We start from the raw sequence: 17,838 nt of genomic DNA, 5'->3' as shown, positions 1-17,838 counted from the left end.
AATGATTTGCTCAAACATTCCTTTCTGTGAAGCAATGCATAGATTATATTAAACTTAATAAGCATGTAGAGACCACCAAGTCCTTCTGCCTCTTTTTCCCAGGCCAGTTCACAATGTTTCATTTATTCCCCGCCTCAAGGCACTTCCTCATGGCTCTTCTTATCTAGACCAGGGGTCAGCAAACTAGAGGGGGGCCAAAGCCAACTCAGTGCTTATTTTTGTAAATAAAGTTTTATTGGAACATATCTACACTCATTTGTGTATGTGTGCTCTATGGTTGCTCCCATGTTACAATGCAGAGTAGAGTGATTTCAACAGAGACCATATGACCGATAAAGCATAAAATGGGTACTGTCTGGCCCTTTGTCTAGACTAGACTATAAGTTGCTCTGGATCCATAACACTCAGGCTAGCCTGTGCAAGAACCAAGATATAAGCTACCCAGAGTTTAACTTAACGTAGGACACCCCCAGCCCCCGGCTCTCCTTTCTCCGCGCCCCCCCCCCCCCCCACTTTGTAGTAAAAAGCCTTAGTATCTGAACTGTATGGTCTTAAAGAGAAAAATATTCAGAAAATTGAAAAGCCTTTCAAATTCATAGTCTGACAGCTACTTTTGGACTTTTTCTTCAGTTTTCAGCACCCTCAGATCTTTCCTGGAATTGAGAACTATTGAACGCTGGGCTTCATTTCTTCCTGCCAATAACCAGAAAATGGGCTACTCACTTCTTCTGTTCGTAAAGGTTCATTGTGCCCTTGTAGCTAGACGCTGGGAAATAACTGTCAAGCAAAACCAACTTCCACAGTGAAACTGAGGGGTATATCCGACATCTGGGGCATAGTAAGCAGAGGGCCCCTAGAATTTGTGGTAAAATGGAAAACATTACAATTTGGGGGCATGGGGAACCCATGTTAGCCATGGCCTGGATCCTGGAGAGGACCCTTGGAGAGATGAAGGTGGCCAATTTGAAGGGCAGAGTGCGTGCCAAGCAAGAGGTCCCCTTTGGGAACACGGAGATGGAGTTGGGTTGAATAGAGTAACATGGACTCAGACTTACCTGCATGAGTGTGTCAGAGAGAACAGGTAACAGCAGGTCAGACCAGTAGAAAGCCTAGACATTTTCCTTAACCAGGTTGCCTGCCAGGATCCACCCTGTGATGATAGCTTAGCAGAGTGGTAAGAACACAGGCCACGGCATCAGCAATAACCTGCCTCTGACTAGTTGTGTGACCGTGGACAGGTTACTCAACCTCTTGAGCTTTCACTTGACCCAAATACCAAAGGTGGGGAACTCTTAGAGGTTTAACTGTAGCACAAGCCATCCAGCGAGGGCCTCACTGTTAGAGCCCTCTGGAAGTTACTCCGACGTGGGCAAGATCTGTGTCTTGCTCATCTTCATATCCCTGCCATCCAGCTGTGTGCCCCGTATATGGGAACTGGGTGCTCAGGTCAAGTTCATTGCATGCTAGAGACAGGAGCAGTTTTAGACATCCCAGTGATGACCAGAGAAATGAGGAGTGCTACAGGGACTCAGCATAACAAGACTTATTCAGAGATGCTTTCTCGGGCTTAGCTTAGTCTCTCAAGTTTTCCACTCTGGTTTTAACCATGAAAATCATGTCCAGTCTCAGGAGACGTGACGGGGGAGGGCGGGTGGGTGGAGGGAGGGAAGCTGAGGGAATTGAATGATAGGAACATCTCAAATCACCTGGCCCTGATGACATGGAATCTTCACTCAAGAAGGACCGTCATACTATGGCTAAAATGGTCAGGAACCTTTTGTGCTGCACATTCACTCCCTCTTGAGTGACATGATTTTTGGAAGCACTTAGAGGAGTCTCTTGGGAACAAAAAGAACTACGTTTTTACTGTTTTTAGATTTCCACTGCATGTTTTCATCTTTTTCTTTCTTTTTTTTTATCCTCACCCTAGGATATTTTTTTCTACTGATGTTTAGAGAGAGTGAGGAAGGGAGGGAGGGAGAGAGAGAGAGAGAGAGAAACATTGATGTGAAAGAGACACATCAACTGGTTGCCTCTCAAGTGCACTGCCTGGGACCAGGGGTGGGTGGGGGTAGAGGGAAAGATCGAACCTGCAGCCCAGGTATGTGCCCTTGACCTGGAATTGAACTCGAGACCCTTAGGTCCACAGGCCTATGCTCTAACCACCAAGCAAAACCAGCCAGGGCTCATCTCTGTTTCTTGATGGTCTTATGATACTAAAAATTCATTCAGCCAACATATTAGTGTCCCATCAAACTATTCCTCTTCCTCACCCTGGACAGTTTCATTTTGCTATTAGCTCTCTCTCCATATTTGGTACTTACTGAATTATAGTATGATTTATTCCTTGACTTTTAATGTTATTGTGTTTCTTTTTACTTCCTCATAATGACAGTTTATTGTTGTGACTTAATGGCTTTGTGAAATGCTTTTATATTAGCTATCTAATGGAAAAGAATATTATATTTTTATGATTTTTCAGAAGCAGTTCTATTTAAATAACTTTTCTAAACCAGGCAAGGTCCTGACTGTTGATGAATGAACGAACATTTCTTTTACTTTAGGAAGTACTTTGGTATTCATGAAATAGAGGCAAAGGCTTATACTGTTTCTGAAATGTGCCTGAAGACCTCAGATCTATTCTAAGGCAACCTTTTTAGAAGATCTCTACAAGCATGTGCCTCGCCACAGAACACAAACAGCTTTGAACAACTAGAGGGCAGCTAATCCTCAATCATTTCTTTAGCAAGCACGTATTGCATCTCTAATACTGGCCAGAGATTGCGTGAGGTGCTAGGGTAAAACCCAGCCTCTGATATCAGTACACCCAGTGGGTGAGATACAATGCCACAGATTCCGCTACCTGACAGCACATTTGAGAGCACAGAGCAAGACCATCTACCCCCCGTGGGGCCGTCAGGGGAGATTGCCTAGAGAAGTCAATGCCCGAATTGAACCTGGAACAGTTAGCGTTTTGGGTAGAGTGCCAAGACAGAATGCTGAGAAATGAGCACTGTGAGGACAAGAAATTCCAGAGGGCTGGACTGCACCTTTGTGCAGAAGAATGACTAGAGATGAGCATCTGGAGAGAAAAGGCAGGAGCTCTCTCCGTCCATTACCCTCTTCCCTCTCAAGTTGCCCACTGAGCCTCATTGAAAAGCTTCTAGGCAAACAAACCTCTCCTGCCCATTAAACTGTACGCCAAGTATTGGTTTACAATGGGGAAACACAACCCTGCATTCCAGGACTTCATACAGTCTGGTGGTGGAGGCTCATCTATCCCACATAATAAAAGCCTAATATGCTAAGTGTCCAACCGTTCGACTGTTCAACCAGTCGCTATGACACACACTGACCACCAGGGGGCAGATGCTCCAACCAGTAGGTTAGCTTGCTACTGGGGTCCAGCCAATTGGGACTGGGCGAGATGTGCCAGACACGCCCTGGAGCCCTCCCTCAGTCCCTCCCTGGCCCCGATAGTGCACCGGTGAGGTCCCTCAGCCTGGCCTGCTCCCTCTCTAAATCCAGGACCCCCCCAGGATGTCGGAGAGCTGGTTTTGGCTGATCCCTGCAGACCAGGCCGAGGAACCCCACTGGTGCACAAATCCGTGCACTGGGCCTCTAGTAAGCAAATAATTATAATGTGGTGTGTTACATACTAAAATAGAGTTTGATAGGCAACTGATGAACTGCTTTGGGAAAATCATAGAAATTTCCATTAAAAAGTGATGTTAGAGCTGAGTCAAAGATATCGGAAGATTTCAGAAAGAAGAAATAGTGTATGCAAATAATTGATGTATATATTTGATTTAATGTTGTTCTCGTGAACCTACAAATATCTTATTGTTGCTGGAACCTCAAGTTCCAAGGAGGAAGTGAGAGCAGATGAGGCGAAAAAGATAGACGGAGGCCAGTCCAAAACAGTCTTATAGGATGTGCTAAGGAATTTGATGTTTACCCGATAGGCAATAAAGGCTCTGGCAGGGGAGGGGTAATATGGTAATCTTTGCATTTGAAAGGTTTATTCTTTCTAAGGCTGCAGTAGTGCAGATGGAAAGGAGGGGTCAGCTTTGAGAGCTATTAGTACATACTTGGTCTGCTCTCAGAAAAGGCAAAATGACTGTCATTATCCTTTCTATAAATTATTGATTTCAAATATACTTATGCTTTTAAATATTTCCTCCACATTTATAAAACATATTGCCTGATTTAGAATTCTCATATCTCCCCTCAGACCTCTTTGATGTTTTTCTTTTCAACCCACAACAAAGCCAGAAAATCTATTTGATCTACATCATAGAAAACACAAGTCTTACTAGGTGAGATGGTTTATACACTCAGTAATGCACTGGTAAATGCTTCCATCAACACCTGATTTGTAGTGTTGGCCGATTTCCATGGTATAAATACTCTTACCGTAGCTGGTTGCACACTCTCAGTGTGACATCACAAGACAAAAAGTTGGGGAGACGTGCGATACTCAGTGTTAGATAGTATTTCCATCATACTGATACAACTGATGTGCATAACTCAAGAACAACGTAACATGCAGTAAAATAATAAGGAAGTGATGAATTTTGAGGGTACATTACCTTTGTTTTTAATATAATTTATTTTATTATACATTTATGTAATTTAATTTTTAATAATGGCTGTGCTTAACAAACAGAAAATTCCTGAAAGTGTAATAATCAGCTCTTGGGGGTGAGTACAAGCCTGCTCCAGCCCATCACTGCATATACTCCTCTTTTCCAAATAATTAAAGTGATACTTGTTAATCCAACTTGCACTATTTCACATGAAGGTGGGAAAACCTGAGTAAAGCACTAGAGGAAAAGCAATGCCACCTGAAGAGTGATGGGATGTGTGAAAATAAATGGGAAGCCAATTAAGAATTCTAATATCTACTTTTCTTTGCATATGGCCATACTGAAATAACACAAAAGACTACTCGTTTCCTATTTAATATTGATTAAAATTATAAGAGCTGATCAAAACTTTAAAACAGATTTTCTTTTAATTTGGCTAGTTCTTATAGTAAATTGTAAATAAAAATGAACTTGTAAAAAAAAAAATGAACTTGTTTAAGTTTTGCTTAAAATATGACCGAGGGCTGGAGTGTAACACTGCCTGTTGAATGCCTTCAGATTGTTCTTTCTCTTAAGACATTTGTGAAAGGAAAAGAAAAAAGCAATGTACAACTTGGAGACGAGTTATGATATCAAACTCACACAACTTTCTACCAGGAAACAAGGGCAGGTCCCCATTAGCGCAAAACAGGGAATTCAGTTTGGAGGTGCAGTGCACACACCCCACTGGCCCCAAATGCCTGAGCTACAGCCAGAGCAGATGCACTGATTGTGCCAAAGCTTGCCCCTCTGCATGTAGGGCGGCTCCTGCCACCACGGGCAACAAAAGCTGCCAAAGATCGCAGTTAACTCAACATCTCCAGAATCGATGCCGTGGGAGATTGAGAGGTGATGTGAGGTGAGAACCAGACAGATCTGGGTGGGATCCTGGCTTTGCCTCCTGCTGGCTCTAGTTTGGGTCCAAGTCAATTAAGTTCTCTGAACCTCAGTTTCCCTAATATAAAAGGGAGCTCACAGTGTTCATAACCCATGTACACAGACAACAGGGTGGTGAAGGCCTGGGGCAGCCGTGGGCAAACTACGGCCCACGCCGTTTGAAATGAATAAAACTAAAATAAAAAAAAGACCGTACCCTTTTATGTAATGATGTTTACTTTGAATTTATATTAGTTCACACAAACACTCCATCCATGCTTTTGTTCCGGCCCTCCGGTCCAGTTTAAGAACCCATTGTGGCCTTCGAGTCAAAAAGTTTGCCCACCCCTGGCTGGGGGCGGGGGCGGGGGGCAGGCTGAAAGGGATCAATGGGGGAAAAGCGGAGACATATGTAATACTTTAAACAATACATATTAAAAATAAATTTTATAAAAGAGGGGAGCTAAAAATATCTTATCAAGTGCTGTTAAATGTAAGACATGTAAAATATTTCACATAACAAGTGGTAATAATATTGAAAACACAAACAGTGACAACCAAAAAAACACCTACGGGCACATAAAAAAGATTTTCCTTTTCCTGCCCACCCAGGCACCATTGAAGAGAAGCAAAAATGGTTTCTGGGCCATTAGATTAGCTTTTCTTCTGGGTTGTTTTGTTGTTGTTGTTTTTGTTGTTTTTGTCTTTATTTTAAATCTTATCAGAGGATCTTTTATTTTTATCTTTCTTTCCTTAATCCTTTTATTCAATAAATGTTTCTTTCCACTGTGTATCAGGAACTGTGCTAAGCCCTGAGGATAGTGTTGAAGAACAGGCGTAGTTAACAGTCATAGCAGGGGTAGTAACAGTCGCTAACCTTCATTAAGCACTGGGTTGAATAAGAGGCCCATCCTGCTTTCATGCAGCTGACAATCTAGTGTGAGAAAACAGATATGTTTAACATGGTCACTCAGGGCGAAAAATTTCACGGGATACGTATTGCACTATTTTTTCCCAGTTTTTCAATATAGGAGGCTGAGCCCCAGTCAAACCTAAATGCTGATCAACAAATTTGTGAACCGAAGCTAAATACTAAGAGGTTACATTAAAAACAGATTTTCTTTACTTTCTGCTGATAACGTTGTTTAAATGTCTTTGCAAACAAAAACCTATCCTAACTAAAGAAGAGATTGGTGGCGAAAATATGGTAGAGAGAGAAAGAATATTATGGACATTCCTGGATGTTCATATTCTTATGGATATTATGAATGGGGATGGATATTAACTAGACTCGCTGTAGTGATAATTTTGTAAAACAGTATATTTAAATATCAAATCATTCTGTTGCACACCTGAAACTAATATAGTATGTCAATTTCAAGTATACTTGAATTTAAGAAAACCATATATATTGTCGATAGATGGTTCAGGATTAATTAGGATACAATTAATTTGAAGTTAATACAATTACAAGAGAGTTGGGGGCTTTTTAACCAATAAAGTAATTTGGATTCCTTGCAATTGGCTTTCACGTAGGATAGGTAATGAGGATTTTCTGTTTAAACTCATTTGTTCCTCATCTTCCCTCTTTCCACCAAGGGAAAATAAATTTTGGTTCATAGAGCCTCCTTGATTGATTCCCGGCCTGAATGTGATCATGGGAGTCTATGAGCCACTTAATAGTTGAAAAACACCAAGACTTAACATTTACCGGCAATAAGGCTGCACAGACTCATTCAACCATTGTTTCTTTGCTTTCTTCAGGAATTATACCAAGTTATTACAAGCACTGGTTATCTTAGGCAGCTTAGCTATTTATGGCATCATGGAATGTATTGATAAAATATTGTTTTAAAACATGGGGGAGGCATAGTAATAAAAAAAAAAAAATCTCATGCCCTGGCCAGTATGGTTCAGTTGGATGAGCATCGTCCCATGCACCAAGAGGTCGAAGATTCAATTCCCAGTCAGGGCACATGCCCAGGTTGTGGACTCCATCCCCAGTAGGGGGCGTGCAGAAGGTAGCTAATCAATGATTCTCTCTCATTATTGATGTTTCTATCTCTTTCTCCCTTTTCCTTCCTCTCTGAAGTGAATTAAAATATATTTTTAAATGAATTTCGTTACATAAAAGACCATTTTAACAATTTTTATATTTCATAAGGGATGCAATCAGTAGGTGCTATATCTTGGACTTCTGGGGATCACATGGAAAAGGGAGAATTGCATTTTGACCTTAATTTTAAATCAGGGTTTCAGTGAACATTAAAAAGGTACAATAAAAAGGTGCAACACTTCAAACATAATCTCTTTTTAGTTTTTCTACTAAAAGTGGTTTGCCCCATGTGAGATATTCTAAAATTGTCCACTGTAATCTCAGGCTTTCATATTACATTTTCATAGGAGTCTCAAATAATTTGGTGCATGACTTTTTCCCCCAGAGTTTATTACATTTTACTAGTATGCTATTTTTGTAACTTACTTTACAATGTGTCATTTGTTGCTCTTACAGAATAATGAAATTTCATGTTGCAAAACGGAAGTTTAAAGAAACATTACGCCCATATGATGTAAAAGATGTAATTGAACAATATTCTGCTGGTCACCTGGACATGTTGTGTAGAATTAAGAGCCTTCAAACACGGTGAGCAATGAAAATGTTATTGTTGTAAAGGAAAGGCGCAGAAACTATCTGGGAGGAACTCTGTAGAAGAGAAAACTTTTAAATTCCATAGTTCTAATTCATTTTAGTGGGGAACTGGGCCTTACTTTTAAAGCATAGATTTTATTTAAGGATGTAAATCGGGTATTAGAAGCCTTCAATGATACAGTGTCTCAGTTTCCTCATCTGTAAAAATGGGGATAATGTGCCCGGCTCGTGTGCCTCAGTGGTTGAGCACCGACCCATGCACCTGGAGGTCGCCGGTTCAGTTCCCCATCAGAGCACATCCCCGGGTTTCAGGCTTGGTCCCCAGTAGGAGACGTGAAGGCAATCAATGCTTCTCTCTCATTAATATTTCTATCTGTCTCTCCCTCTTCCTTCCTCTCTTAGAAATCAATAGAAACATATTTTTTTTATATATATTTTATTGATTTTTCTACAGAGAGGAAGGGAGAGAGATAGAGAGCTAGAAACATCGATGAGAGAGAAACATCGATCAGCTGCCTCCTGCACACCTCCTACTGGGGATGTGCCCGCAACCCAGGCACATGCCCCCGACCGGAACCGAACCCGGGACCCCTCAGTCCGCAGGCCGACGCTCCATCCACTGAGCCAAACCGGTCTCGGCTAAAAACATATTTTTTAAAATAAGGATTGCCCTAGACAGTTTGACTCAGTGGATAGAGCATTGGTCCAAGTATTAAAAGATCCCAGATTCGATTCTGGTCAAGGACATGTACCTCGGTTGCAGGCTCAATCCCCAGCGCTGGCCAGGGTGCACTCAGGAGGCAACCAATGGATGTGTCTCTTTTACACTGATGTTTCTCTCTGTGTGTCTCTCCCTCTCCCTTCCACTCTGTCTAAAAAAATCAATGGAAAAATATCGAGTGAGGATTAACAACAACAACAAAAATGGAGATAATGTTAGTACTTGCCTCTTAGGGTTGTCACGAGGATCGAATTAATTAAACACACAGTAAATGAGTGCTCAATAAATGTTAATGGCTGTTCTGATGCCATCTGAATTATCATTGCTGCTGCTGTTGTTTTGTTATTATCTAAATCCTAACCATCCTTCAGGAATAAACTAGTTTTCCTCTTTGGCTTTACCTGACTATACAGCCCACAAAAATACCTTTCCCTACTCTGACCTCCCAAAGCATTTAAGGTCCACTACGGAGCCCTAGCCAGTTTGGCTCAGTGGATAGAGGGTCGGCCCTCGAACTGAAAGGTCCTGGGTTCAATTCCAGTCAAGGGCACATACCTTGGTTACAGGTTCCCCGGCCCTGGTCAGGGTGTGTGCAGGAGGCAACCAATCGATGTGTCTGTCTCACATCAATGTTTCTCTCTGTCTTTCCCTCTCCCTTCCACTCTCTCTAAAAATTAATGGAAAAATACCCTTGGGTGAGGATTAGCAAAAAAATAAAGTCCACTATGGGAATAAAAGCACTCGGAATCTCGGTATACTGTGCCAGAGGCAAGACTAAAAAATGACTGGCTGGTTCTTGTATTGTTTCCTAGTTGCAAGTTTGTTCTCCTTCCTTCCCTTCCTTCACGTCCTGTAAATACTAGATACACACTGTTTTTCCAGTGAGCATCTTATTGAGTGATTAGAAGAAATTAGTTCAACATGTTATTCCAACTCTATGTGTCTAATTGTGTTATCTTGAAGGCAAAATATTTAGTCAATTCCATTTTTTAAGGATTCTGCTTCACTCTTAGGCACAAATTACCAGCATTTGTGATGAAATAGTCTTAAAATACAAGGACTGAGTCTGAAACATTGGCTTATATGCCCACAGCGCACTTAGCCCAGGGTAAGGGATATAAACTAGACCCTTAGTAAAACACCTGTTAATCAGTTACAAAAAAAAAATTACAATTTGTTCATTCATTCTTTTAGCAGATAATTATTGAGCATGTAATGTGTGCCACGTGCTGTGGGCATCCAGATATTAATAAAACAATGACCCCATTCTTTTGAGCTTGGAGTTTAATAGATTAGATGTCATGACAGAAGGTTGGCACTGCCTGTATTTCTATGCAGACAAAGTAAACCAGGAAGTTGAGTCAGTCCTCCTGGTAATTCAGTTCTAAAACACACAAAATAGGAAAGTACTGTAGTTCCCAGTTAGGGTGATCAAGTCCCCTTGGAAATGGTTTTAACTCATCCTGTGGTCATGTGACAATCTTTGCCTACGTGGTAGCAGTCTTCCAAGTCCTTTACTAGAACTATCTGTGGCTCCTAAGGGTTTTTTTTATCAAGTTGAACTGCTACTGAATTTTCAGAACTAGAGTATCTAACTCATGTAGAGTATATTTTCCAACTAGAATTCCAATAGCTTTTTTATCTGCTTATCTTTCACATATCAGATGAACAATAAATGTTCATTGAGTAATCTATTAATGTGAAATCATCATAATTATGATATTGTAATAGCTTAAGTAGTTAATTTTGGAAATACTTGGTCAAAGATGAAAACAGACAAGTGACCTCTTTTAGGTCACTCTGTATCTAACTCATGTAGAGTATATTTTCCAACTAGAATTCCAATAGCTTTTTTATCTGCTTATCTTTCACATATCAGATGAACAATAAATGTTCATTGAGTAATCTATTAATGTGAAATCATCATAATTATGATATTGTAATAGCTTAAGTAGTTAATTTTGGAAATACTTAGTCAAAGATGAAAACAGACAAGTGACCTCTTTTAGGTCACTCTGTAATTTGTAGTTTAAGGCAATTTTGCCTCCAGAAGATCACCCTTAAGTGATTTCATCCTGGACCAGAATAATAAGAAAATTAATATTTTATGTAATTCTCATGTTAAGAAAATAAAGCGCATCAACTGAAACAAGTTCATTTTCATTTCATTTACATAAATTAAAGATAATTGTATTGAATTTTTCTTTTCAAAACACTTCATTCTGGCCTAGGGCAACCTCCATCTTCAGTACTCATAATCAGATGTCCTCTTTCTCTGCTAGTGTTGATCAAATTCTTGGAAAAGGGCAAATCACATCAGATAAGAAGAGCCGAGAGAAAATAACGGCAGAACATGAGACCACAGATGACCTCAGTATGCTCGGCCGGGTGGTCAAGGTTGAAAAACAGGTACAACTGAACAATATTGGTTAAAATTTTAGCCAGAATTTTTTAAAATAAAAACTGGATTTGGCAATTGGATGTATTTTAGTGATTAATATATTTTGAAAGGTAAATCAAGAAATAAAATCAAGAAAGAACGAATGAAATGAAATTTTCTTTGTGCATAGACAGAATTCTCTAAACACTTGGACTTCCATATAAGGAACAGAAAATCTCACCTCATCACACAGGAAGCAATTGTAGATTTTCAACACTAAGATTTAAAAAAATCTATTTTTTATTTGTGTTTTGGTTATTCTTATTGTCTCTCTTTTAGGTCACTCTGTAAAAAAAAAAAATCATTATCACTACAAAGACCATTTTCCAGAAATCAAATTGCTACCCCAATTTAATCATAAATATTTCAGGTATTAATTCTGAAGCATTCTGTGTCTTTATTTTTCAATTGAGAATCACCTAGATTGCTATTTAAGGTCTTGTATTATAGAATAAGTTCCTTACTATACTGCAGTAGAGTTCCACAGAAGAGGCTTGGGAAAGGCAACCTGACTGGGCTGGGCAGTCGTGAAGTTGCATCTGTACAGTGATTACATGGGTTTGGAGAATATCAATTGTCCATTTTAAAGAACTGAGGGAAGGGGGTGCCAATGAAGATTACAAAGAGGCCAAAGCATCTCTCTCCTAAGTCCTCCCTTGGCCCCAGCACTGCTAGACATGACGTTGCAAAATGGTACTAAATCAAAAAAATTTAAAATAAAATAAAATGGTAATAACTATCAGGTCTGCATTATCCTTAAACTCTGTATGTTACTGAATTGGCACACAATGGTTTCATTTTTTTAATTCTAAAGGTGAAGCCCTGTCTTAGTAACAGTTATACTCATCTGTGGCCATTTCCCCCATTTGCAGGTACAGTCCATTGAGTCCAAGCTGGACTGCCTGCTAGACATATACCAGCAGGTCCTCCGGAAAGGCTCCGCCTCGGCCCTCGCTTTAGCCTCATTCCAGATCCCACCGTTTGAATGTGAACAGACATCTGACTATCACAGCCCCGTGGACAGCAAAGACCTGTCCAGCTCCGCCCAGAACAGTGGCTGCCTAACCAGATCAGCTAGTGCCAACATCTCTCGAGGCCTGCAGTTCATTCTGACACCAAATGAGTTCAGTGCTCAGACTTTCTACGCGCTGAGCCCCACTATGCACAGTCAAGCAACCCAGGTGCCACTGAGTCAAAGCGATGGCTCCTCGGTGGTGGTCACCAACAACATTGCAAACCAAATAAATGCGGCCCCTAAGCCAGCAGCCCCAGCAACTTTACAGATCCCGCCTCCTCTCCCAGCCATCAAGCACCCGCCCAGGCCAGAGACCCTGCACCCAAACCCCACAGGCTTACAGGAGAGCATTCCTGACGTCACCGCCTGCCTTGTTGCCTCCAAGGAAAATGTTCAGGTTGCACAGTCAAATCTGACCAGGGACCGTTCTCTGAGGAAGAGCTTTGACATGGGAGGAGAAACTCTGTTGTCCGTCCACCCAGTGGCGCCCAAGGACTTGGGCAAATCTTTGTCTGTACAAAACCTGGTCAGGTCCACAGAGGAGCTACATATCCAGCTTTCGGGGAGCGAGTCAAGTGGCTCCAGAAGCAGCCAAGATTTTTACCCCAAATGGAGGGAATCCAGATTGTTTATAACTGATGAAGAGGTGGGTTCGGAAGAGGCGGAGACAGACGCTTTCGATGCCGCGCCGCAGCCTGCCAGGGAAACTGCTTTTGCGTCAGACTCACTAAGGACTGGAAGGTCTCAATCATCTCAGAGCATTTGTAAGGCCGGAGAAAGTACAGATGCCCTCAGCCTGCCTCACGTCAAACTGAAATAAGTTCGTCTTCTTTCTAGGCATCGCAGTTCCTTTAGCCATACATATCATTGCATGAACTATTTCGAAAGCCCTTCTAAAGTTGAATTTGCCAGAATCGGGAAGAACATGAAAGGCAGTTTATAAGCCCATTATCTTTTAATTGCATGAAAATGCATGTTTAGGGATGGCTGAAATTCCGAGGTACATCAACATTAACCCGCTCATTTAGTAACGTACCTTGAGTTAATAATCCTGAGAAACCAAACACTGCTAATGCTGTGGGATGTATGAAAATTAGGCCACTTAGAAGATTTTGACTCTCTATTTTGAAATTATGGGCGTAAACACCTTCAAATTTCAGCCATTTCTGCTTTGCGATTAAATGCAAACTATATTTTCAAAATTAGGCCATAATGTATATTTAAACACAATGGCACTCATCAACAGCTGCTAACAAGGTACCAAGTAAAGCAGAATTTGGGAACAGTAGAAATGGCTGCTTATTTCAAGATATATAGTTGCCAACCCATTCCTTATTCAGTCATATTATTATTAATGTACTTTGAATGTCAGTATGTGTGCTTTTGGCGATTTACTGCTGTGGCAAGCAATTTTGCACATCACTTTCATGTTGTTCTTTACGATGAGAATGTTCTTCAATTAGAAAATGTACAAATCATGAAATTCAGGGCCAGTGGGGCAAATAGACTGACTATTTGACACTTTTGACGTTATGGAAACATATTCCTCTAATGGCTGGAACCAACTTTATAAGTTGTCAACTTCTACCCAAACAAAGGAAATGCTGACCAGTAGGATGGCCGGTGTGGTTGGGCTGAGCTCTCCACAATGGCGCCTGCCCACACTTGGCAACGCTGCCCACAGAAAGGGGAAGTGTGAGAAGCCGTTCCCACTAAGCTGGTTCACAGGCAGGATCCCAGGGACTGAGACATGGGAGTGAGACTGAGATGGGGAAGGCCTGAGAAGAACCGAGACACAACACTGGGAAGTCAGTGAAGTTCAAGAAAGTGACTTCCCCTCAAAGGGCAATGAGAGGGAGAGAAAAATACCAAAATAAGAGAACTCAATTTTTTTTTTTTTTTTAGAAAATGAATACTACTAAGAAATTCAACTACCTAAACATCTTATTCTTATATATAAACAGAGAATTTTGCAAGGTATTTATTTTTTAATATGCCCTGAATGTTTTTTGCTATTATGCAGTACATTTACATATGAACGGCTAAAAAACGAAACCTCCTTTACTTCTTATAGTGAACATTTTCTATTCTCCCCAAGAATATTGTCCCAAATCTGAAATTATTGGTTCGGTTTCCTGGTACAGTATAAGCATTTATAGTTAGAAAAGCCAGGTAACACTGGCAGGGTCTGCAAATCAAAACACTTCATCATATAACAGGACCACAAAAAAGCCCAAGAGAAATAAAATAGAACATGTATTTACCGGAAAGCAAGCAATGCTGACAACTTGTTAGAAACCAGCCTACTGATCTCAGACCCGCAGAACTTCAGCCAAGGTAATGGTCTTCGAAAAGCAAGGAGAAGCAAGATAGCACTCAATTCACTTCAACTCTAGCCACAAAGGACATTTTTAAAGGCCTCCTCCCCCTAACCCTACCCCATCCAACCCCCCACAAATAGTGCTGCCTGCTGAAAAACTCCAGCAGCCCAAAGAATGAGCAAGGATATCAACTGGGTAGCCAAAGGCAGGAGGAGGCCCTGAAATCCCCCAGTTCTCTCTCACAACCTGCTTTCTCCACCTCTGACTCTCTCCTTACTTTTCTTCTCCAGTAACTGCTTGTCAATTCTCTGCCACTATTTTGCTTCTGAACTTCACCAGCCTTACCCAGCCTCCAACCCCAAGGAAACCACTTCTCCACTCCACCTAAAATGTGCTTCCCAACCTTTTAAAGTCCTTGTCCCTTTTGATAGACACCGGCATTTTGAAAGCTTCCTCTTCTCGCCTGCCCAAGTTCTAGCACATTCCCCTGGAGTGTATCATTTGGAATCTTCTCTGCCGCTGGAGACACACTGAAGGTAGAGTCTAATTTTACACTCCAGCTAAAAGGATTTTGCCAAACTTTTAAAGCAATTATTTTCATTTTTGAAACATAGAATCTTAGTCAATTATCCAATGCAATTTTTCATTGACCCATGTCTCTACTCAACCTGAAGTTGTGATACACCCTCTGGAGGAGGTCGCACGCACACACAAATACACGCACGCACACACACCTCCACTGACCTAAAGCCAGACATCTCCATATACTCGGAGGAACGGGAGGAGGCAGCAATTTTCAGGCAGCACTGATTCTTGGACACACTCTGTCCTGGGTCAAACCCCACTGGCAGCAGGAATTCTGAATGTATTGGGGACCCCTCCTTGGGCTTCAAACACAACACAGTTCATCCAGCATTGCTGAAGATAGAAGATTCAGAAACAAAACCTACAAATATCACTGAGGTCTTAATCGTAGCAAAATGCAATGAGCCATGTTGTGAGAAACTATTGTACATTGAAGCCATGACCATATTGTGTCTATCTTAACTCTAGCACAAAAAAAAAATTACTGGATATTCAAAGATAGTTGTGTGGTGTGGAAAATGTAGGGTCTGTCTGTTGTGTGTCTCTCTGGGGAGTTCGGAGGGGTCTCCCGTTTATACCTAGCAGAGTCCCATTGGACAATCCCAAATGGTGTCTAGAAGCACAGTTTCGCTGAGCACTGAGTAACCACATGCTTTCTCAGCTCCAGTCTGTCTGCCTTCTTCAACATGCAGGGCTGATCAAGCTAACACTTCATTGCAAACATCCCTTATATGAGGTTAACTAAAAGATGTTCTGTGTCTGATCTAAATGTTTGCATTGTGTTTAACTAAGTTAATATATGTAGATTGCAAGTTTTGTTTAAAGGGAGACACTTTATTGAGTTTTTTAGTCATTACCCCCTGCTCAAGGGTGCCTTTCTCACCTCCCATCGACTCAGCAATTCTGAAAGTTCTTAATCCGCAGGTAAAACAAGTCTGAGAGAGAGGAGGACACCAGGCACAAAGTGACTAATTCTCTTGCCCATTTGCAAAGCAAAACTGTAAGGAATATGGACACATGAGCAACTAAATTAATGGATCACTTCTGAAAATACCACAATATTACCTTGTCTCCCCAAAAGCTGATTTTTTTCTTTTTTGCCTTAAAATGACTTGGTTGTGTTTTTGTAAGAGAAACTAAATTTAATATAAGTACGTGCATTTACGTGAGCAGTTCTAAAAGTCATGTACGACAATGCAATTGTCTGTTTCCTGAAAACAAATAAGTCAGGAATACCATATCCATTTCAAGCTACCATGAAAATGTCATTTCCTTTGCTCTCTTTTACTGGGATTATTTGTTTTAAAGTAAAACATTAAAAAGATGTCAATAAACATCTAATGTGACTGTCTTTCTCTGGAATAATTGGTGGGTTCCAACCTGACTGGTCCCAGTCAACCAAACTGGCTGTATACAAATCTGGGGCTAACATACAAAAATTAAATTTCCGCAGGGTGGCTGAAGACATCATTGGTAATTTGGGAGGGAGAGAGGCTTGAAAATATTTTTGAGGGTTTTATTAAAAAAATAATTTGCCATTGATTTTATTTTTTTGTTTGATATATCAAAACTCAGATACTAGTGCATGTGGGCTTCACGTTAACTATGATAAAAGGGCTTGTTCAGCAAGTGACAGGAAGTGGTGACCAGGCAGTGCCCAAATGCCCCAGCCCCTGGCTACTCACAATTACCATTCCTAGCACCCACCCCGCTCTGCCTTACCAGGGGAGGGCTTCTGCTCCAAAAGGAATCTCTTCCTTCTTCCCTAAAAAAAATCCCCATTCTTTCTGTTCCACTAGCGATTTTGCACTATGTGTCCATGGTTAATTCCAAGGGAATGATTTTAGTGGAGGCTCAGAAAGTTAGAACCCTGGAATACACAGCAACAAAGCCCTAACAGAGGCGTGTTAGACAGTAGGAAGAAGAATGAGGATAACATGAGAGGCCTCCCCATCATGGCTCTAAAGGAGGTCAGAAAAAGTATGTGCCTGTTCTACCACCTCCCAGAGGAACCAGTGAAAATAAAACTGCATGGAACATGCCGCTTAACCCACGTAAAAGTGTAAACCCTTCCAAACGCCTTTGAACTGCTTTAGCAGTACTTCTCACCCCCACCATTTAGAAACAAAATATACTTAGGACAATTATTCTGCCCTAACCATCTTACCTAATAATAGACAAACATGTAAATTGACCGCCCTCCGCTATGCTCACCAGCCAATTAGGAGAGTATGCAAATTAACCCAACAACGATGGCGGTTAATTTGCATACATAGGCGCAAAGTGGTGGAGCGAAAACTGAAGGCTCCGGCTGTAGCCGGAGCGAAGGCCTGGGCCCCAGGTGCCAGAGGAAAACCGGTGCCGGCAGCCAGGAGAAGGGAAGGTCTATTGCACAAATCTCTTCATGCAACGGGCCTCTAGTTGATAAATACTGGCTCCCAGACTTTCAAGTGACCAGTTTTATTAGCCTGGTTTTAACTGCCCCCAGAATCTAATACAGTAAAAATCATTTCTTTAAAAATTTTAAAATTTTCACTAATTACAATAAGTAATTCACCCTAATGCCTACCTGATTCCAAATTATTGAAGTTTTTACTACATT

General features: G+C 41.1%; 1 protein-coding gene across 3 annotated transcripts in view; it reads left to right on the top strand.

The window, feature by feature from the left end:
• KCNQ5 (potassium voltage-gated channel subfamily Q member 5) overlaps positions 1–16,570 on the top strand; it is a 513,730-nt gene extending 497,160 nt beyond the window's left edge. For all 3 annotated transcript variants that reach the window (XM_070418240.1, XM_070418239.1, XM_070418238.1), the window contains 3 exons: positions 8,017–8,148; positions 11,158–11,284; positions 12,188–16,570. In XM_070418240.1, coding sequence (XP_070274341.1) covers positions 8,017–8,148; positions 11,158–11,284; positions 12,188–13,150 — 1,222 coding nt within the window. In that variant the 3' untranslated portion in view covers positions 13,151–16,570. The remainder of the gene's footprint in view (positions 1–8,016; positions 8,149–11,157; positions 11,285–12,187) is intronic.
• Positions 16,571–17,838: the final 1,268 nt, after the last annotated feature.

The sequence above is a fragment of the Myotis yumanensis genome, unplaced genomic scaffold (assembly GCF_028538775.1).
Source record: "Myotis yumanensis isolate MYYU_CA2020_CCGP unplaced genomic scaffold, mMyoYum1.0.hap1 SCAF_6, whole genome shotgun sequence".
Lineage (NCBI taxonomy): Eukaryota > Metazoa > Chordata > Mammalia > Chiroptera > Vespertilionidae > Myotis > Myotis yumanensis.
Note: the sequence above shows the minus strand (reverse complement) of the source record. Positions and strands in the feature narration are given on the sequence as shown.